This window comes from Camelus dromedarius, chromosome 21 (genome assembly GCF_036321535.1).
Source record: "Camelus dromedarius isolate mCamDro1 chromosome 21, mCamDro1.pat, whole genome shotgun sequence".
Taxonomy (NCBI): Eukaryota; Metazoa; Chordata; class Mammalia; order Artiodactyla; family Camelidae; genus Camelus; species Camelus dromedarius.
Window position 1 is genome coordinate 11,363,247 of NC_087456.1, and position 21,123 is coordinate 11,384,369.

The 21,123-nt window shown below is 42.5% G+C and overlaps 1 protein-coding gene across 1 annotated transcript in view; it reads right to left on the bottom strand.

The window, feature by feature from the left end:
* KCNH1 (potassium voltage-gated channel subfamily H member 1) overlaps positions 1 to 21,123 on the bottom strand; it is a 332,954-nt gene that overhangs the window by 95,952 nt on the left and 215,879 nt on the right. The window contains exon 8 of the mRNA XM_031438629.2: positions 6,481 to 6,680. Coding sequence (XP_031294489.2) covers positions 6,481 to 6,680 — 200 coding nt within the window. The remainder of the gene's footprint in view (positions 1 to 6,480; positions 6,681 to 21,123) is intronic.

Genomic DNA, 21,123 nt, shown 5'->3' on the forward strand with positions numbered 1-21,123 from the left:
TTTGACTCTCAGCATGTAGAAACTCAAGGAGAAATGGGAAATGTATGAGGCCATGCAGGTCTCATCTTCCAAAGAAATAAAAATTTCTCAGCCTTTTCTAGGGAGAGAGATATTTCTCTGAACTAAATCTTTGCAAGAAACCATCCATAGCACCATACATAGCAAGTACAAGGTAACAAAACAGGACACCTTCAACGGGGTTAGTAATCCTTTCTCCCATCCTAGACTGTGAACAAAGCTGGGGACACAATGAAGACATTGCCTTGGGGTGCTGGTTACTCCCCACCCCTGCTTCTCTGCCTCAGTGCAGGCTATTTGCCTCTGGATCCTGTGCTCATCTCTGAATCCAGAAGTCCCTCAGCCTCCTTCAACACCCAGCTCAAATCTTGCCTTGCCCAGGGCAGCTCTGTTCCTATCCCACCTCTCTGCATGCTCTGCTCTGCATGGAGCCTGGCAGCAGAAAGAGGAAGTCACAGAGTTGAAATCCCAATTCCTTCCTCTCCAAGTGACAGCTGCTCTACACCTCAGTTTCTCCTGTAAAATGCACGCTGCTAACATTCGTTTATGAGGCTTAAATGAAATTACATCTACCAGTTTACATCCTTGGGACCACGCCTGGCCCCAGGAAGGGACTCAATAAACGCAGGTCCCTCCCTCTGTACGCCTCTGCACCCTGGCTCTGGGGCTGCAGGATGCCAAGGGCATGAACGTGTTCCCTGGAGCAGAGGAAAGCTCAGACTGTCAATGCTTGGGCAGAGCACTCACTAAGTACTTCCCTCCTTAAGGCTCATGAAAACAAGACTCCTGGAGAAATGCAGATTTAATCTGAATGCTCTCCTCTCCAAGCAGAACACCAGGAAGTGGGGAACACGTGCTTGTCATGTCAAAGCTGTGCCTAGTGGTTTGAAACCAAGAGTTGTTCTCCAGGTGAGTTCACCTGTAAATAGTTGGTTTCCCTCGGGCTGGACTTTGCTGACAGAGGCTGCTGGTGAGAGGCCTCGGCATGGAGACAATGTTTTATTCATGGGCACTGTTCCTGGAGCCACTGGAAAGCACATGCGAGGAGGAGACAGGACCCAGAGTGGAGAAATTAACAGACTCTCATGGCCATCAGCATCTCCATCATTCTTCTGTTGGGCCCACACTGAGCGGGGTGGTGGGCTCCTGAACTCATCTCTCCCACAGCCTTCCCTTCTGCACAGTTTGAGGAGGGACCATCCTTGCTGGCCTCTGAGGCCTCGAAGGCCTCATGGAGCCTCCCAGGGTGGCGTTGGTGGTGTCCCCATGGTTGAGAGAACAGGCTTTAGGGTCAGAGATCTGGATTCAATTTCTGGCTTCAAAATGTACTAGTTGTACATGAAGCTCTATGTAGCGTCTTTCCCCAAGTCTTCATTTTCTAACTCGAATACAGAATTCTTCGAAGGATTCCGTGAGCTCCTGTGTGAAAGTCCAGGTCTGATGCCCAGCACTTGAAAGTGCTCAGTGCACGTGAGCCCTCATTTCTGACGTTGCAGAGCAGAGCAGCAGGTCAGCCCGAGGGAGGTTTGAAGTCCAGAAAATCAGGGCTGAAAGGGCCTTAGAGGTCAGCCTTAGTCCTCAAAGTCACCTAGTTTCCATGTACTACAGACAATGAAGCTGAGGCTCAGAGAAGCCAATGGTGAGCTCACAGGTATCAGTGAATCACTAGTAACGCTGTAGCTGCCCAGTGCTACCTCCCCTCTACCTCACACACGCACCCCAGGCTCCCCTGGTCCCCACTGACCATTCTGTCCTGGGTGGGGAGGGACATGGGACCTTGGGACTGGCTCTCTCCCCAGCAGCTGCCTGACAAGGAAACCCCAAGGAGGAGTGGCCACCCCCGGCCAGGGTGGGCTCCGCAGTGAGTTGCCACATATTCTCTCTTCCATCTGGATCAGAGCCTGGGATAAATGCCAAAGCCCTCTCACATGTGAGGCAGCAGGGAAAGGAAAGGAGGACCAGCGCTGACATGGGCGCTGTCTCCCTTGGGCAGCTGCCCAGCCCAGCCCTGCAGTGAGGGTGGGGAAGGGCTTCCTTCCCGACAACCGGATTTACAAAGGCATCCCGACTCCTGGAAAAAGGGGCCCCAGGGCTTAGAGATCAAAGTTCCTTTCTGCTCCATCAGCTGCCAGGCACCCACAGAACCTACGGGGGCCTTGGTGAGAGAGCAGAGCAGAAACAACAGACGCCTTGGTTGGCAAAGCCTGGGACTAAGTCCCACCCAACCAACACCCTGCCCATCTGAGAAATGAGGGCGACTCCATCTGGACTCTCCCTTCTTCCCTCCAGTACATGTTTTTATCTTTTAAATTTAAAAAATTTTTATTTTTAAATAGCTTTATGTTTTATTTATTATTGCATTATTTAATTATTTTATTTTGGTTGGGGGAGGTAACTAGGTTTATTTATTCTTAGAGGAGGTACTGGGGACTGAATCCAGGACCTCGTGCACGCTAAGCAAGCACCCTACCACTTGAGCTATACCCTCCCCCCGGCAGTACATGTTTTAAATTAAAAAAAAAAAAAGTAGTAGGAGGAGCACAAGATTTGAAGTCAGACAAAACTGGATTCAGGACCTACTGTGTAGTACCAGGGAACGGTATTCAATTCCTTGTAATAAGCTCTAATGGAAAAGAATCTGAAAATATATGCATGTATACATGTAGGTACATGTATAACTGAATCACTTTGCTGTACACCTGAAACTAACACTGTAAATCAACTACACTTCAATAAAAAGTAAAATTAAAAAACAAAACTGGGTCAAATCCCAGCTTTGCCATTCTGAACTCTGTGACCAAGGGCAATAAATAAAATTAATTGAGCTGCTGTGTCCTTATCCCTTCAGTAGAAACAGGAACAGATCCCTCCTAGGGTTGTTGCGAAGCCTAAGTGAGGCATGGATGCAGGGCCAGGTGCATGCAGAAGTGCAGTAAATATCTGCTCTTAATGCACCTTCAAGACATGGTAGCTGATGCTATGGTGTCATTAGTTATTGCTGTGATTGTGGCAGATACTCAACAACATCGAAGCATCATTCATTCTAAGTTGGGATCATTAGTGAAATTTTCCCACTTACAATGTTAACTGACTCTTCTCATGGAGAAGGATCAGGAGCATGGAGAGCTGAGCCCAAAGCCAGGTGAATTTCACTCTGAATGTGCATAAGGTATTTTTCAATAGCGATATGGTTCTGTTCACCTTATTCTAACAATGAAAGGAACTGGTATCCCCTAAGTACTTATGGAATGGTGATTAAAGGGGGAAGTGCTGTTTAAAAGGACATAAAAGGACTCTAGAAGCAGAGAAAAACTAACCTAACATGTTTGCTTGTAGAATATATTACAAAGGAGATTAATTCATCAATGATTAACAGAAAACTCACTCTATCTTTTCTCTGCTCTTTCCAGTACCATCGAATTTTCCTCCCTTTATTGAAATGCATCCAGAATAATGCAAGTCTTGGAGAATGACAGGGATTTATTGCCATTTCCCTTTTACAGGTGGGAAAACTGATGCCTAGAGAAGAGCCTAAGGGATGCTCTGGTCAAGTCAGATGCTCACTAAGGCACAGCCCTTGATGGGTATCTCCCAGGTTGTCTAACAAATAGGACACTTGTTAAAAATGCAGATTTCCAATCCCTACCCCAATCTATTTCTCCCCAAAAAGTTCTGATTCCAAAGATCTGAAATGGTAGCTGGAAATCTCTTGAGTTTTTCTTCCCATTTAAGTATAGTTGATTTACAATATTGTGTTAATTTTAGGTGTACAGCTTCAGATTTTTTTCCATTATAGGTTATTATAAGATACTGGATATAGCTCCCTGTGCTGTACAGTAAATCCCTGTTGTTTCATCTATTTAATATACAATGGTGTGTATCTGTTAATCCCATTTTCCTAATATATCCCTCTCCCTCCCCTTTCCCCTTTGGTAACTATAAGTTTGTTTTCCATGTCTGTGAGTCCATTTCTGTTTTGTAAATAAATTGACTGGTATAATTTTTTTTGATTCCACATATAAGTGTTATAATATTTGTCTTTGTCTGACTTACCTCACTTAGTGTGATAACCTGTAGGTCCATGCATGTTGCTGCAGATGGCAACATTTCATCCTTTTTTATGGCTGAGTAATATTCCATTGTATATGTGTGCGTGAGTGTGTTTGCACATCTTCTTTACCCAGTCATCTGCCAATGGACATTTAGGTTGCTTGCATGTCTTGGCTACTGTAAATAGTGCTGAAATGAACATTGGGTGCATGTATCTTTTTGAACTGGAGTTTTCTCCAGATATATGCCAGGAGTGGGAATGCTGGAGCGTATGTAACTTTATTCTTAGTTTTTTAAGGGACCTCCATACTCTCCTTCATAGTGGCTGCACCAATTTACATTCCTACCAACAGTGTAGGAGGTTTCCTTTTTCTCCCCACACTCTCCAGCACTTATTATTTGTAGAATTTTTGATGATGGCCATTCTGACTGGTGTGACTTGCTACCTCACTGTAATTTTAATTTGCATTTCTCTAATACTTAGTGATATTGAACATATTCTCATGTGCCTGTTGGCTATCTGTGTGTCTTCATTGGAGAAATGTCTATTTAAGTCTTCTGCCCATGTTTTGATTTTTTTTTTAATATTAAGTTGTACGAATTATCTGTATATTTTGAAAATTAAAACTTCATTGGTCACATCATTTTCAAATATTTTCTCCCATTCTGTAGGTTGTCTTTTCATTTTGTTTATGGTTTCCTTTGCTGTGCAAAAGCTTCTACATTTGAGGAATAGACTTACCATATGACCCAATAATCCTGCTCCTGGGCATATATCCAGAAGGAACCCTACTTCAAAAAGACACCTGCTCCCCAATGTTCATAGCAGCAGTATTTACAATAGCCAAGACATGGAAACAGTCTAAATGTCCATCGACAGATGACTGGATAAAGAAGATGTGGTATATTTATACAATGGAATACTACTCAGCCATAAAAACCGACAACATAACGCCATTTGCAGCAACATGGATGTTCCTGGAGAATGTCATTCTAAGTGAAGTCAGTCAGAAAGAGAAAGAAAAATACCCTATGAGATCACTCATATGTGGAATCTAAAAAAAAAAGCCAAAAACATTAATACAAAACAGAAACAGACTCATAGACATAGAATACAAACTTGTGGTTGCCAAGGGGGCAGGGGGTAGGAAGGGACAGACTGGGATTTCAAAATGTAGAATAGATAGACAAGATTATACTGTATAGCACAGGGAAATACATACAAAATCTTGTGGTAGCTCACAGTGAAAAAAAATGTGACAATGAATGTATGTATGTTCATGCATAACTGAAAAATTCTACACTGGAATTTGACACAACATTGTAAAATGACTATAACTCAATAAAAATGTTAAAAAAAAAAGCTTCTACATTTGATTAGGACCAATTTGTTTAGTTTTGCTTTCATTTCTTTTGCCTTGGGAGACTGTTACAAGAAAATATTACTATGATTTATGTCAGAGAATGTGTTGCCTATATCCTCTTCCAGGAGTTTTATGGTGTCATGTCTTATATTTAAGTCTTTAAGCCATTTTAAGTTTAGTTTTGTGTATAATGTGAGGGAGTGTTCTAACTTCATTGGTTTACATGCAGCTGTCCAGCTTTCCCAACACCACTTGCTGAAGAGACTGTCTTTTCTCCATTTATATTCCTGCCTCCTTTGTCAAAGTTTAATTGACTGTAGGTGTATGGGTTTATTTCTGGACTCTCTATTCTGTTCCATTGATGTATATGTCCATTTTTGTGCCAATACCACACTATTTTGATTACTATAGTTTTGAGGATTGTCTTAAGTCTGGGAGCATTATGCTGGGAATGTGTTTTTAATGACCACATCATGGGACTCTTACCAGGGCCAAGACTACAGTAAGGCAATGACTTTGGACACAAAATTTAAGGGATGTTAAAAACTCAGCAATCAAGATCAAAATATTGTACAGTTTAATGCAATATTTTGAAAAATCAAAATTCATGTAAAAAATCTATGATGAACAAAATATCAAAAGTTTGACCAGCAAATGGAGAGGACCAGCAACTATGCTGTACCATCTTGGAGCTTGAGGTGAAAGAAGAATCAGGAACAATGATCACCTCACCCTGGGTGGCCCTGATTCTTATCACACCAGCTTGGGAAATTCTGCCCTGGGCAATTAGACTTCTAGTCTCTGTTCTTCAGGAGACACACCCTGCCTTTCCAATCTCTTAAATAATGGCTCTTAATTGCAGGTCCTTGAGAAAGGCTGATCTGGAAGCAGTCAAAACCTCTGGAGGCAGGGCCTGGGAATCCAAAACTACACCCAGGTGAACTCTGATGCACAGCCAGGTGTGAGATGCACTGCGCCCGAGGTGAGCCTCAGGTCTCCCTGGGAAAGCCGAGAGACAGTGGTTTACCTGAGCTCATCGCCTCCTTACCTTCTCTGTGTCGATGCCTCTGGACATGGACCAGGTGGACACGATGTAATCCATGACTCGCTCGCTCAGTCCCTTGGGCACCTGGTAGAGCTTCAGGAAGTCCCGAACGCTGTTGAGCATCTCATGGTACCTGTTGGTGTTGGCGTACATCTGTTGGAAAATGGTCGTCACATTCCCGAAGATGGTGGCATAGAGAAGTGCTAGAGGCAGGAGGGGAGGAAAAACACATGAGTGGTCCCTGAGCCAGGGCCCGAGAACGCCCAGCTTGCCAGAGCCGGCCAATGGCCAGCGCTGCCGGTCCCAGGGCAGACGGTCCTCACTTTCTCAGGAGAACCTCACCCCAGGAGCCTCTGGGAGTGGACCCAAAGAAAGAGTCTCCAAATACCAGACCACTAGGAAAAACCCGTGGGAGGCAGGGCCAGGGTAGAGGGAGCTGGCAATACTGGGGCCAAAATGAGGAGACAGACAGTACTGGGGATGGGGACAGGACAATCAGACTGCTTCACTGAATACTTCTTGTCACTAGAAGTGTGACCCATGCCTAAAGCCACCAGTCAAATGTGTTCTTATGTGCTCTGTATCAGCCCAAATCTGACCCTATCAGCAAGTGATCTTCTTAAAGCCCTGCTCTGTGCCAAGCACTACACTACCTGCCGGGGACAGAATGGTAAATGAGACACTCGGTCCTGGTTCTCATACAGCCAACAACTTAGTGAAAGGACAGATCTTAAAAATGTGATCTCAAATAAGTAATAGCAAGTCTGCCGAGAGCACTGAAGGTTGTTTGTTTTATCTTTGCTTTGCACTTATTGTTAAGGTGCATGTTAACACAATAACCCACTTCACTGTGATGTGGCTCCTGGGGAAAAAAGCATGTCTTTGATATGAGGAAGATAAAATCAGGTCTCCTCTGAGATGTAACAGGCACGTACCATGAGCTGCTACTACTCCGTTACATTAGTGTTGTGAAGGAGGACCATTACATCATCACAAAACCCCACATTCTACATGTAACTCCCATTTGCCCCTGAATGCTAAGCTCAACGGCTACCTCTTCCAGGAAGCCTCCCCGGTACTCCTCCCCTCCATCTGTCCCCAGGAGGGTGTCCATGACTCCCTAGGCATACAGATCTTCCTCAAGAAGAGCGACATCCCAAAGAGACAGGAAGAGGGCAGGGCTCAGCCATTCAAGAAATGCTACAGCAATTAACATCAAAATGGTGAAAGATTCAACCCCCAGTAGGCCTTGAGGCTCAAGATGGTGGGAGATTTGACTTCTAGCAGATCTTGAGCCTCATTATACCCTCATTGTAATATATTAACATGGTGAATAATATGTCCACAGGCACCATGGCAGTCCCAAGGCCAGCGACAAAAGGTCAAAGAGTGGGAAATGGCCAACTTCTTGGGAATCCCAGCCCCTTTCCCAGGCTAGTTAGACTGGTCCTTACACTTATTAGCATATGAAGCCACCAAGCCCATAAAAACTGGCAACACGGTGCCTCAGCTGCCTCTCTCTCTCTCCATTCTGAGATGGCCCACACTCCGTCTATGGAGTGTGTACCTACTTTTAATCTGAGCACCCAACCCCCACACCTCGTGGCCTTTCTCTTGTCTTTCAATGTATCTCTCTAAATAAATCTACCTTTACTCAACTGTGGCTCGCTCTTGAATTCTTTCCTGCGCGAAGCCAAGGACCCACACTTGGTGGGGCACGTCCCGGGGGCTCAGCCAAAGCCTGGGACATGGCCCTCCTCATGTCCCATATCCGTTTTTCCTGCATCACCGTTAAGCCCATCCTAAGGTGGAAATATCATAAGTCAAAAATGCATTTAATACACCTAACCCACCAAGCATCATAGCTTAGCCTAGCTACCTTAAATGCGCTCAGAATACTTACATTAGCCCACAGTTGGGCAAAGTCATGTAATACAAAGCCTATTTTATAATGAAGTGTTGAGTATCCTACCTAACTTATTGAGTACTGGACTAAAAGTGAAAAAGAGAATGGCTGTTAACTCTAGCTATCGTGCGGCTGACTAGGATCTGAGGCTCACCTCTGCTGCCCAGCACCATGAGAGAGTATCACACTGCATATTAATCACTCAGGAAAAGATCAAAATTCAAAACTCGAAGTACAGTCTCTGCCAAAGGCATATCGTTCTTCCACCACTGTAAAGTCGAAAAATCCTAAGTCAGGGACTATCTGTATTTCTGTAGAGCTCATGTTTTTTTGCAACCATTTTGCAATCTGAAGCTTTCTTCTTTGCCTGGACTCTTACAGGGTGTGCTTAAAGGCTGGACTCGGCTCTTCCTCACCACTGTAACCCTGGGAGCTAACGATTTACCAGTACCCAATAGATACTTGTAGTATTAGTGAATTTCACACATTTTTGCTATGGCCCATTTAAAAAGTGCATCATTATCAATATACAATAAACTGTACCTGTTAAAGCATACAATTTGTTAAGTTTTGACATATGTATAGGTCAATTACCACAAGTTAGTAAACATATCCATCACCCCTAAAAGTTTTGTCATATGCCTTTATAATCCCTACCTCCCTATCCTTCCATCCCCAAGCAACTGCTATTTTCTGTCTCCATAGATTAGCATGCATTTTCAAAAATCTTACATAGATGGAATCATAGAGTATATACCTTTTAAAATATCTTTTTAAAGATAAAATTCATACACCATAAAATGCATCCATTTAAAGTGTACAATTTAATGACTTCCAGCACACTTACAGAGTTGTGCAACCATTATCAGCACAATCTAAGTTTAGAATATTTCCATGCCCCACAAAAGAAACCCTGTACTATCAGTCATGCCCCTTTACCCCATAATCCCCTAGGCAACTGCCAATCTACTTTCTGTCCCTATCGATTTGCCTATTCCGGACAACCAATTTTACATAAATTAAACAACATGGTATGTGGCCTTCAGTGACGAGCCTCCTTCATTTAGCATAAGGTTTTCAAGGTTCATCCATGTTGTAGCATGTATCAGTACTCCATTCGGCTTTACTGTTGACTAATATCCCATTGTATGGATAGTCCATATTTCACTCCTCCATTCATCAGTTCATGGGCATTTGAGTCACTTTGATGAATACTGCTGCTATGAACATTCGTGTGCAAGTATTTGTATGGACTTGTTTTCAGTTCTCGGAGTGAAATTACTGTATCACATGGTAACTATGGTCAACATTTTGAAGAACTGCCTAACTCTTTTCCAAAGTAGCTGCACCATTTTACATTCCCACCAGTGGTGAATGAGGGTTCCAAATGTCTCCACATCCTATCAACACTCGCTACTACCTGTCTTCTTGATTATCACCATCCTAGTAAGTGAGAACTGCTATCTTACGTAGCTCTGACTTGCGTTTCTCACGTGACTGATGATGTTGAACATCTTTTCACGTGCTTGATGACCATCTGAATGCCTTCTTTGGAGAAATTTCCACTCAAATCCTTTGCCCATTTTTCAATTGGGTCTGTCTTTTTATTATTGAGTTACAAGAGTGCTTTATATATTTTGGATATGAACCCTTTATCAGATATATGATTTGCAATGACTTTCTCACATCTTGTGGGTTATTTTTTCACTTCCTTTTAAAAAAACTTCTTAATGTTGAAGTATAGTTGATTTACAATGTTATGTTAATTTCTGGTGTACAGCATAGTGATTCAGTTATACATATATATATATATTCTTTTTCATTACAGGTTATTACAAGCTATTGAATATAGTTCTCTGTGCTACACACACTTTCTTTATAGTACGGTTTGCAGCATTACAGTTTTTAGTTTTGATGTAGTCTAATTATTTCTATTTTTCTTTTGTTTCCTTTTTTGACTGGCTTATTTCATTCCATGTAATTATTTTGCGATTCATCCATATTGTTACATGTATAATAGTTTGTTATTTTAAGAAAAAGTTTTATTTTATAATACTTATAAATTCACAGAAAGCTGTAAAGATAATGCACAGAGATTCCATGTGTGTACCCTTCACCCAGATTTCTGACTGGTTACATCTTATATAAATGAAACACAGTATCAACACCAGAAGATTTACATTGCTATAAAGTGTACATATAACTCTGTGTAACACATTTTATCTCATGTGTAGATTCATGTACTGAGTACCACATTCAAAACACAGAACTGTCCCATCACCACAGTGATCTCCCTTATGCTACACTTTTACACTCACACTCCCTCCAGCAATCACTAATCTCTTCTCCTTTTTTTATAATTATGTCATTTCAAGAACATTATAAAAATAGGATCATATAGCATATGATCTTTGGAGACTGGCTTTTCCCACTTAGCAAAATGCCCCTGAGATCCATCCACAGTGTCGTGTGTATCAACAGTTCACTCCTTTACATTGATGAATATAACCCATTGTCTGGATATACCCCAGTCATTCCTTCCCAATAATCTTACTCAGGTTTAGCTGACAGACTAAGAGAGGGAGAAGATAAGAAAGGAACAGATCCAGGAGAAAGGGAAGGAAATCTTCGGTTTAATCTGTCCAGCAGCACTGGACGCGGCTGCCTGAAAAACTGAAGGCACTGGATGAGAATTGTAAATCAGGATGGAAAAGAGGGCTGCTAGCTCTGGAAAGGTACCAGGAATGGTGCCAATCTGAACAAAAAGAGCCAGATGAAAAGCAGAAGTCATCAAGCCTGAATAACGTAGACACCCTCTCTTCTAAGCTCATAAATAATCTCACACAGGATGGGGTCGAAGCCCCTCCTCCTCCAGCCCAGTAACGCCACCGAATGTGTTCAGGACCAGCCTCCAGGGCCTGGGAAACTGCCTTGCTCTCAGTGAGTCTGACCCTCATCCAACAAGCCTGCATGGCAGTCCTGCTTCAGCTGTGTTTTCTGGTCCACAGTGAGCCAGAGGTCCTGCATGAAGAGCAGAGGTGCCTTCCTCAGAATGGCTGCCAAAGATTAATTTAATCTTGAGCTTAAAAAATAGTTACACCAAATCAATACAGTAAGAATAGCTCTCTTGTCCGTGATCTGAGAGCCTGGCGCAGGTCTGAGACACCGGTGTGCTGGTCAGTTAAGGTGGTGATGCCACATCCATCAACAGCCCAGGGCTGCTCCCACCCCAGAGCAGGGCTGCTCTGCTTCTAAGGCATTCTAGAAGGTCAAGGGCCCACAGGAGGGCCTCATTCAATTATTACTACAATTGTGAAGTATTATGATTGTTAAAATGCATAATTCTTTCAATGTGTCTTCTCTAATTTTATGTGAAGTAGGGTTATATGTTTTTTATGTATATTTTTATTGATATCTACATATGAGACATTATGGCCTTAAAGACTCAAAATCTAACTAGAAGGGAAGACATAAAGTCCAGCTACCACTTGAACAGATAATCGGGTGAGATGCGGGGTGGGAGAGATGGAGGTTGTAGCTACACTGTCTTGACTGAACCCACAGTGCAAGGATGCCCTGGACGGCTCTCAGTGTGGACTTGCTGGGTCCTTGCAAACGGGGAAGGACTAAGAAGGCCTTTCCCACCCCCAAGCAAAATGCTGATTTGGATTAAGAGGAGGTTTCCTTCTTCATTTGAGGAGTTGAATACTGTATCATACCAAGAGCTCTGGGGCCCTCCCAGAAAAAAATAAGATAGTAATAATCTGGCCCTTAATTAGAAATTACTGTATGGAATTTAGGGGGAAGGGTGGCAAAAGTCTTTGCTTCTCTTCAGAAAATTTGGTGTTTCTTTTTGTATACACTATACATACACATAGTTTAAAGAATTAACTGGCCAAGAAAATTATTAAAATCCTTAGTCCCCTAGGCCTTCTTCCTTTTCACCCAATTTCCTGTTCTGCAATTGGCTGACTGCACTGCTGTCAATCTCCATGTGTGAGTGTAATGTTCAAATCACTATGTCCTGATACCTCAGCTTCAGGCATCATCCATGGATCTCTGAGATTTTAGCATCCTCCCACTCCCCCATCCTTTACTTCCAATCTCACACTCACAAAACTCCACGCCTTTTCCCACTGCCCCATCTTCCCCATATATTTGTGTCATCACTTTGGTTAGATAAGTCTCTGTTTATATTATTACAACTAGATGAATGCTATTCACAGCTAAGTCATGTAGTATATTGTGATTACTCTTCCTTTTCTGCAATGTTTCCTCATAATAGACTTGGTCTTTTCACTTGCTTAGTTTACTTATCATTAATTTGACTCCAAACTCTCCCACAAATAAGCCTCTTCTTAATATATTAAAACACATTAGTCTATCCATCTCATTTCCATAAAGAAGTCCTTCCTGGAGGCTCCTGAACTGTTCTGTTGCCAGCTCTGTGAATGTCTCTGCCCCAGCCTCCTGAGAAGTCATGCCACTTATTTGGGTTAGATCCCCTGATTCCTGCACCCCATGTCTTCTGCTGTCCTGGTTTACTCCTTTTTGCTGGTAGAAGACATCTTCTAGCAGCTTTCTAAACCTTTGAGACCTAACATGTTCACTCTTATACTCAGTTAATAGCTTGCCTGGGTGTAGAATTCTGGATTAGAAATCATTTTTCTCAGAATTTTGGAAGCATTTCTCCATTGTCCTGCTGTTGAGAAGTCAAAAGCGTTCAGATCCTTCATTCTTCATATTGAACCCGATTTTTTTTCTCCTAGAAACTCCTTTATAACAATGTTCTGAGAACTCAAAAGGATGTATCTTTTGCTGTGGTTCCGTTTTCATCCATTGTGCTAGGCTTTCAGTAAGCGCTTTCAACCCAAGAATTTATGTCCTTCGTTTCAAGAAAATTTTCTTGGGTAATTTCTTGTTCTCTTCTTCCATTCTTTCTTTTTTAAAACTTACCTCCAGCAGATCAAAGTGACAAGAAAAAGGGAAGAGAGGAGAGGGGATGACAAGGGTTGTCAGTGGTCACGAGATGGAGTGAGAGAAGGATACGAACTAATAAGGACAATTTTTATTTCTCGTCAATTTTCTTTCATCACTTGGAATGAAATTCTTCACAGTGTCTCAAAAGGCAAGGGAGAAGGGAAATTGACAGACTGTTCTGTTCTGTGAACCCAAGACAGAAGGAAGCCCTAGTCAGAAGCAGCCCACTAAGGGCAATGGAAAGGGAAGCAGGCAGTGCAACCCCCAGGATACCTGGTGGGACAGAAAGGAGATGTTTGAGGAGTGAGTCTGGAACTAAGAAGTGTATTGAGCAGGCCACAGGTCCTAAGGTCCTAAGCCCCTGGCTATTCTCTGCTATGTTTAACAGGCTCTCTAGCTCCCCATTCTCCTTAGCACCCTGGTCTTGAGAGCTGTCAGTCACACTCCTCTCTGCTCTCCCATCTCTGTGTCTTTGGGACATCTACTCCAGGCACACCTAATCTGCCTGCTACCAAAGGGAAGTGAAGAAGGGAAGAACCCTCTTTTGTTAGAAGGCATCTCTGGCATGCCGAGCTGTTAGACTGTCACCAGCACATTTTTAATAATTGGTGGGTTAAACAGACTTGTGGGCATCTCTAGGAAGTTGGTCATTATTCTGTTGGAAAATGTACCCCAACTTCTAATAAACAAACTTGCAGAGCACAACTGACCCCTAAACTTAAGAAGAAAAATAAGTTGTCATTTCTACTGGTGTATCAAAGCTTAGAAATAAAGAAAGAATTAGCATGAATCCTTTTCATTTTTATAGTTAAAAAGTCGTTGCCCTCTATTGGTAGTTTATAGGTCTACCCAAACTGACTTTGTTCTATGCAGAATTCTGGGTGATATATTAAAATAGAATTTTAAAAAGACTCTACCCTCAAAACTATGTTTGTTTCTGTACTCTTAATTTCCAGCAAAAGATCATTAGGGCTTTTAAAATAGTTTTTGAGCCTTACCTCCAGTTTCTGATTCAGTAGGTCTTGGGAGGGCCCTAGAGAATTTTCATTTCTAACAAGTTCCCAGGGGATACTGCTACTGCTGGGAACGTTGAGAAGCATTTTCTCAAATGTAATTATTATAATTCATGTTTTATTTTACAGTATGTCGTGAAATTCCATGGACATAAACATTGGTTTTAGATTTCATCTTCAGTTGGCTGGTTGGATTATTCACTAATTTCTGTATTTTTTTTTTAAGAGGAGGGATAGATCAAAAGGAAAGAGTTGCTTATCTATAAAAACCCCATTTCCTGAATATAAACTATAACATTTTCTCTCCCTCTTTCCTCTCCCCTGTCTTCAATCTATGCCCCCAGCTACCCTGCACCCCTACATTTCATAAATACCAACAGGAAAAACTGAGGATGTAGAAGTCCTTTCCAATCCCCGCTTTTACAGCAGATCGTGCCTGAAATTCAGTATCCATTAAGATTATGCGTTACCACTGCTTATTTTAACGAGATTTGATTTCTTCATTTTTTTTTTTTTGGAAGGGAAAAAGAGAAACTCTTATATGAATTTCCCTTAAAACAAAATCACCAGTCTAATGATCCTTACTGCCCATTAGCCAGCCATCTGACGAGAATGAACTGCTCCTTAAGTCAGGTAGCTGTGTGGGTAGGTTTGGGGGGAAGGTTATTAACACACGTGACACTGGCATTGGGACTCAAAGCAGCCCAGAGACACTCTCACTTCCAAGGCATTAATGAGATACAGCAAGTAGAGTCTAAAAAGGCAGAGAAGGAGCTCAGAAGTTGAATCCTCTGCTTTTTATGTTAAGTGCAGCCCCAGCAAATTCTGATATGTGAACCCAGTGACTTGCACACTCACATTATCTGATAAGGAAAAAAAGAAGCCGTCTTCAGAGTTATACCCTCCTGGGTTCAGATCCCCGCTCAGCCACTTAGAGCTGTGTAGCTGGAGGCAAATTACTTCTTTTCCCCCCATTTCTGTCAGTCTGACAAAAGGAAAAAAGCCCACTCACCTCCCGGGGTTGTTAGGGGAACAAGATACTGTGTGAAAGTGCCCGGAGTGTGGAGCTGAAACACAGGGTCTCCCTCAATGCACCTCTGCTCCCAGTTCATTGTCTTGTGGCCAGCTGTCAAGAACACACATCCCAGAGCGCTGCATTTCAACAATCTAGAACACTAGCCTGAATAGGGGCTCTTGTCTTTCAACTTCGTCGTTACAGGAAAATATTGGAGTCCAAAAGTGAGATGTCTGAAACCAACTTATCATGTACAGAGACCTTCAAAGGAATCTCTAACATCCATAAATGCCAAGAACTTTGACAGATCAGCTGAAACGCTGACTATGTAGTGATTCTGAATGAAGCTGTTCGTGGATCAGGAGGAAGTGAAGGATAAGGGTAAGATGGGGAAGAGAGAGCGGAGGGCATAAGGCAGGGAACTACATCCAGTCCTTATTCCAAGTCACTGGCCCACATGACTGCAGCACTAATTTTGTTAATACAGTATTTTTGGTCTTTGCTGCTGTAATTGCTTTTGCTTATTCTAATGTGATCATGATGGAGTGGGTGTGAGGCTGTTTATATTGGCATGGTAACAGGCAAGTAGCTTTTAAAATCTCATTTCCTGTGACTTGAAATCCATAGCTGTTTATCTCCGCACCTGGGAAGAAATGGGCAGTGACAACGGAAGAAAAAGAAGTAACTGCTCACTGATGTGCTACCGGAACAAGTTCGCACAAGAGAATGCAGCAAGTCTGTGCTTCGGAGACAAAAAGCCGCAATCTGGAATCCTGGTTCCACTCCCAACCTCAGGACGATTGTGCAGCCTCTAAATGTCATCGTATATAATGGAGTTAATAGCCACCTTTAGTTGATTTTCTAATAAGTGGTATAATGTATATAAAATCCTTATCACAGTACCTGGTATGTAATAAATGCTCAATAAATACTAATGAGAATTAATTGCAGGATGGTTAAGAACCATTTCTAGGTTATCCTTTCCTGGAAACACTCTCTCACTAACTTAATCATCAGATGTTTTAATTCAACAAACATTAACTCAATACTCAGGTGAGTCATGTATTGTGCTGAGAGGCAATACGGTATAGTGAAAAGAGCTTGGGCTCTGAAGAGAAGGAACCCTGGGTTTGAATTAGTGGCAGGGCCAATAATTCAAATCGTAAGAGCCTCAGTTTTCTCACTTATGAAAGGAGAGGGTAATCTCCACCTCTCAGGGTTTCAAGTCAATGAATTAACATGACAAATGCCACAATCCTGGCATGGGATAGAATCTTAGTTTTCTTGCTTGAACCACCCAGTATTAACATGCCCCCATCAATCACCCCTGGACTCTAGCCCCTTCAGCCCTTGGCTTTGAAAGGGTACCTCCTCCTGTAATATATAGTCCTGTGCTTTTCCTTAAACAGAAGACTTTCTGGAATGCAGGAATCATGGTGGTGTCATTTCAGGGGCATCTTCCTTTGCATTCAGTAGGTGCTCAGTAAATCCACTTGACTAACAATTGAAGAGACTGTTCCAAAGAGTTGAGTTTGCCCAGGTTCAATTCTACTAAGCAAGGGTTCCTGATTCAAATCCTATGTGGGTGGGCTTTTCCCACACACCATCACCAATTCTCAGACACCACATTAATGTCCTAAAAATCAGCTCAATTCTGATAGCACTGATTCCAACAAACTGAAGGCTCAGTCCCACAGACTGCCCTCCCCTCCTGATGCCAACTGCAAGTCTAGGTTGTCACTTGTGCTCCTGACTGTGTGGCTGTAAATCAGAGGTCCCCACAATCCCTTCTTCATGTGTGATTAACTTACTAGAGTGGCTCAGAGAACTCAGGAAACCCATTTACTCACTAGATTACTGGTTTATTACAAAGGATATTAAGGGATAGGAATCCACAACCAGATGAGGAGATACATCGGGTGAGGCTCCAAACAAAGAAGCTTCTGTCCTTATGGAGTGTGGGGTCTAGCATGGTGGCATATGGAAATGTTCTGGTTCACCAACTGGAAAGCTCTCCAAACCCATCCTTTTGGGTGTTCATGGAGGCTGCATTACATAGATATGATAGATTAAATCAGTGGCCACTGGTGACTGAACTCAATCTCTTGTCTCTCTCCCCTCCCAGGAGGTCAGGGGTGGGACTAAAATTTCCGATCTTCTAATCACATAATTGGCTTCACTGGCAACCAGCCCCCATCCTTCGGCGGAGTCTGCAAATCACTTCACTGACATAACGAGAGACCATTATTGCTTTCATTACATGAAATTCCAAGGATTTTTGGAGCTCTGTGCCAGAAATATGGACGAAGACTAAATATATATTTCTTATTATAAATCATACTATCACAGGAGAGCTTCTCCATGTTTGGTCTTGGGCATTTGGCAGAAATGCAAATGTTCAGCCCACCCCAGACCTACTGGATCAGAATCTCAGGGAGTGAGGCCCAGGAATTGGTATTTTTTCAAGTTCTTCAGGTGATTTTGAGGCATCTTGAAGTTTGAGAAGTACTGCTTTACATCACACTCATCCTCAGTGTTTCCCAAATAAGTTCTGAGTATAATGCTCTACCCCAAGGGAGAAGGATGTTCAGAGGGAAAAAGAAAAGACACTGGGCCATATTAAGGAAACACAAAGCGGTTACAAAGGCAGCTAACCTTACTCCACCAGACAGAACAACGGGCATAAACCCAGGAGAGAATGAAAGAGCGATCCCACAGGTCTGTAATGCCAGGATGTGTGGGACACCAATGGAAAAGGTTACCCTCAGCTCTGAATTTCCTGCCAGCACTATGTCCTCACTCCTCCTCAAGTTGGACAGCTATTGCCCTGGGCACAGAAAGTGCCCCCCAAGTCAGAGAATATAAAACACTCTTACATTCCCTATCTTATAACAAGAGAAGCCTGCAAAGTTTCATTTAATATCTTGCTAAAAATAGCACAAGTTCCTATACCACGCTGAAAGTCTGCCGTGTTGGTGACTGTCACTTAACAAGCAAAATTCTTACAGGGGAGACCGAAGGTTATTTTCAGCTATTTCTCATCTGTCGAATAAAACAACAGCTCCCACTCCACGGTAACCCATTAACCATGCAGCCTGTGCCTCCTCACTTCAACCCATGTTTTAATAGCACCACACAGATAAAGGCACAGCAATTTCCACAGGCAATTACTTCTGCAAATGAATCAAGAAGGTCAGACGCAGGTTGGAAAGGTCTCTAAATAATGTGCTGCTTTCACTTATTTCGTGCCTGCTGAGTGCTTGATTGCAGAGAGACGACCACTTAGGTACAGCCACACCTGGTCAAAGGAAGACGGGCTTGCAGGTTTGCAAACCCAGGTCTTGCTCTACTTCATAATAAGCGTCCTAAGTTTGTATTTCTCCAGTATGAGTCATTGAAGAGAATCTAATTCAGAAAGCCATCTAAAATAACACATACTTTTTAAAGCCGTTTAAACAAGCGTGTTAACCTTAACTGGGCTCATTTTCCAATGGCAGTACGTCTACTTCTGAAGTTATAAGCTCACATGAAGCTCAAACTTAATTTTTTTTTTTTACATCTCAAAATGGAAAAATAAAACTTTTCAGAAGGCACTACTGTCACCACGGTAAACTAAATTGGACCAGCACAATGGCCGCAGACAGTGCCTTTTAAAGAATTACCTCCTCTAATCGTAATAATAGAAACTAAAATCACTTGACAACTCTGATCTCAGCGCCTCCAGCATCTGTTGATTTTCCTCACTGAACAGCCATCAGTCTCTTAGTTTTTCAAAAGCACAATTGGAGGTATTTAGTTGCTAAGTGACACTGCAGGTCAGAGTGCCTCTCTTCACATTCCCTCCAAAGTATGAATTACCCAGAATGACAGGTCCCTCAGCTTCTACCTCACAGGATGCCAAGAAGCAGAGCATTGTAAACCATCATACTGGACAGAGCTATCCTCTCACAAGTCAGTGGTCCTCATCCTGACTCTGCCATCTAAGAGCTGTAAGGCAAGCGACTCCAACCCTTTGGGCACAGGAGACCCAAATATTTATTTGATGAGTGGATAAATGAATAACAATAATAATGACAGCTGGTGCTTATTTAGTATTTATGATGTAAGAGCTACTGTTCTAATCACTTTGCATAATACATGATCTATCTTAATAGATAATATTATTATCTTCATTTTACTGAGAAAGAATCTCAGTCAACAAAGTTTGACTTGCCCAAAGTCACGCAGCTGCTAAGTGGCAGATGGAGGATTCATACCCTGGCAGGCTGGCTCGGAACTGACTCCACCACTGTACCAGACGCCTCTCTAAACACATGTCTGCTGGGTGCCGGCTACTGTTCCAATGCTTCATATATACTGACTATTTAAATATCTTAACAGCCCTATAGGCTACGGACTATGAAATAGGGACTAGATTTATTTGCATATAGGCACTGAGAGGTTAAGTAACTCGGTCAAGGTCACACAGTCAGCAAGTACGAAACTGGATTCAAACCCAGGCAGTGCGAATACAGAGTCCATGCCCTGAAACTTTATGCCAGAGTTTTTCAGCCTCAGCATCATTGATACGTTGGGCTAGCTAATTCTTTGCTGTGGGAAGCTGTCTTACTTGTTATAGGATGTTTACCAGAATCTCTGGCCTCTACCTACTGGTGCCAGTAGCACCTCCCAGTTGTGGCAATGAAAAAATGTTTCCAGACATCGCCATATGTCCCTTGGCAGACAAATTCACCCCTTGTTGAGAACCACTGCTCTACACTCTGCTGCCTTTCCTTAAATAAACCTGCCAAATGAGGGAGTTGGAGAAGAAACAGGACTGCATGGGACCCAAAGTCCTTCTGATCTGCAAAAAATGACTATGTTTTATGAATTATGAATATGGAATTAGAAAGAAACATTGAAGTGGGTGATGATACACGAAGCCTATTCCTGATGATAAAAATTTGGCCTTTCTCATCTTCTTAGAGACATAAAGACAATTTCCAGTCTAACGGTGATGTCTATGATTGCTTTTGAGGACTTCTTATGAGCCCAGATATTTGTCTTCCACACAGATTTTGCTCAGGTAGGAAAGAATTCTCTTGCCATTACCCACACCTTGAGTCTCTGCTGCTTTCCTCCCACTAAGTCTGCCACATCATAGCAGTCAGAGCTTTGGAGTCACAAAACAGAAGGGTTAAATACCAGCTCTGCTACTTCCTTGCTGTGTGACTCTGGGCAAAGTACTTCATCTCTCTGAGCTCCACTTTCCCCATCCACAAAAAGGAGATAATACCATTTGCCTTACAGTAGAATCTTGGTGAGGATTAATTGTGATGACATGCGTGATGTGCTCCATGCAGTATATGCTGAATACATGTCAGTTATTGCTATGTTATTATCATTCAAGATCCAACTTGAAACATAACTCCTCCAGAAGCCTCCTGGAGCCATCACATCTGACCCCCCTCTCTGCTCCCCAGTACCACTCATATGTGAAACTGACAACTCTCAGATGGGCCCTGCTCACCTAGTATCACTATCACCATGATTCTCAACCAGGGGCAATAAAAAATGTCTCCAGACATCGCCATAATAGCATCACCAAAAAAGCTTTTAAAAAGTACAGTTTCCTAGGTTCAGTTATACTCAGGGGTGATGTGGGGTGAGGAGACGGTGAGTAAGTAGATCTTTTTAAACTTCTCGTGATTCTTCTAAGCACCATTATCTCATCCCCATCTGGAAACCTCTAA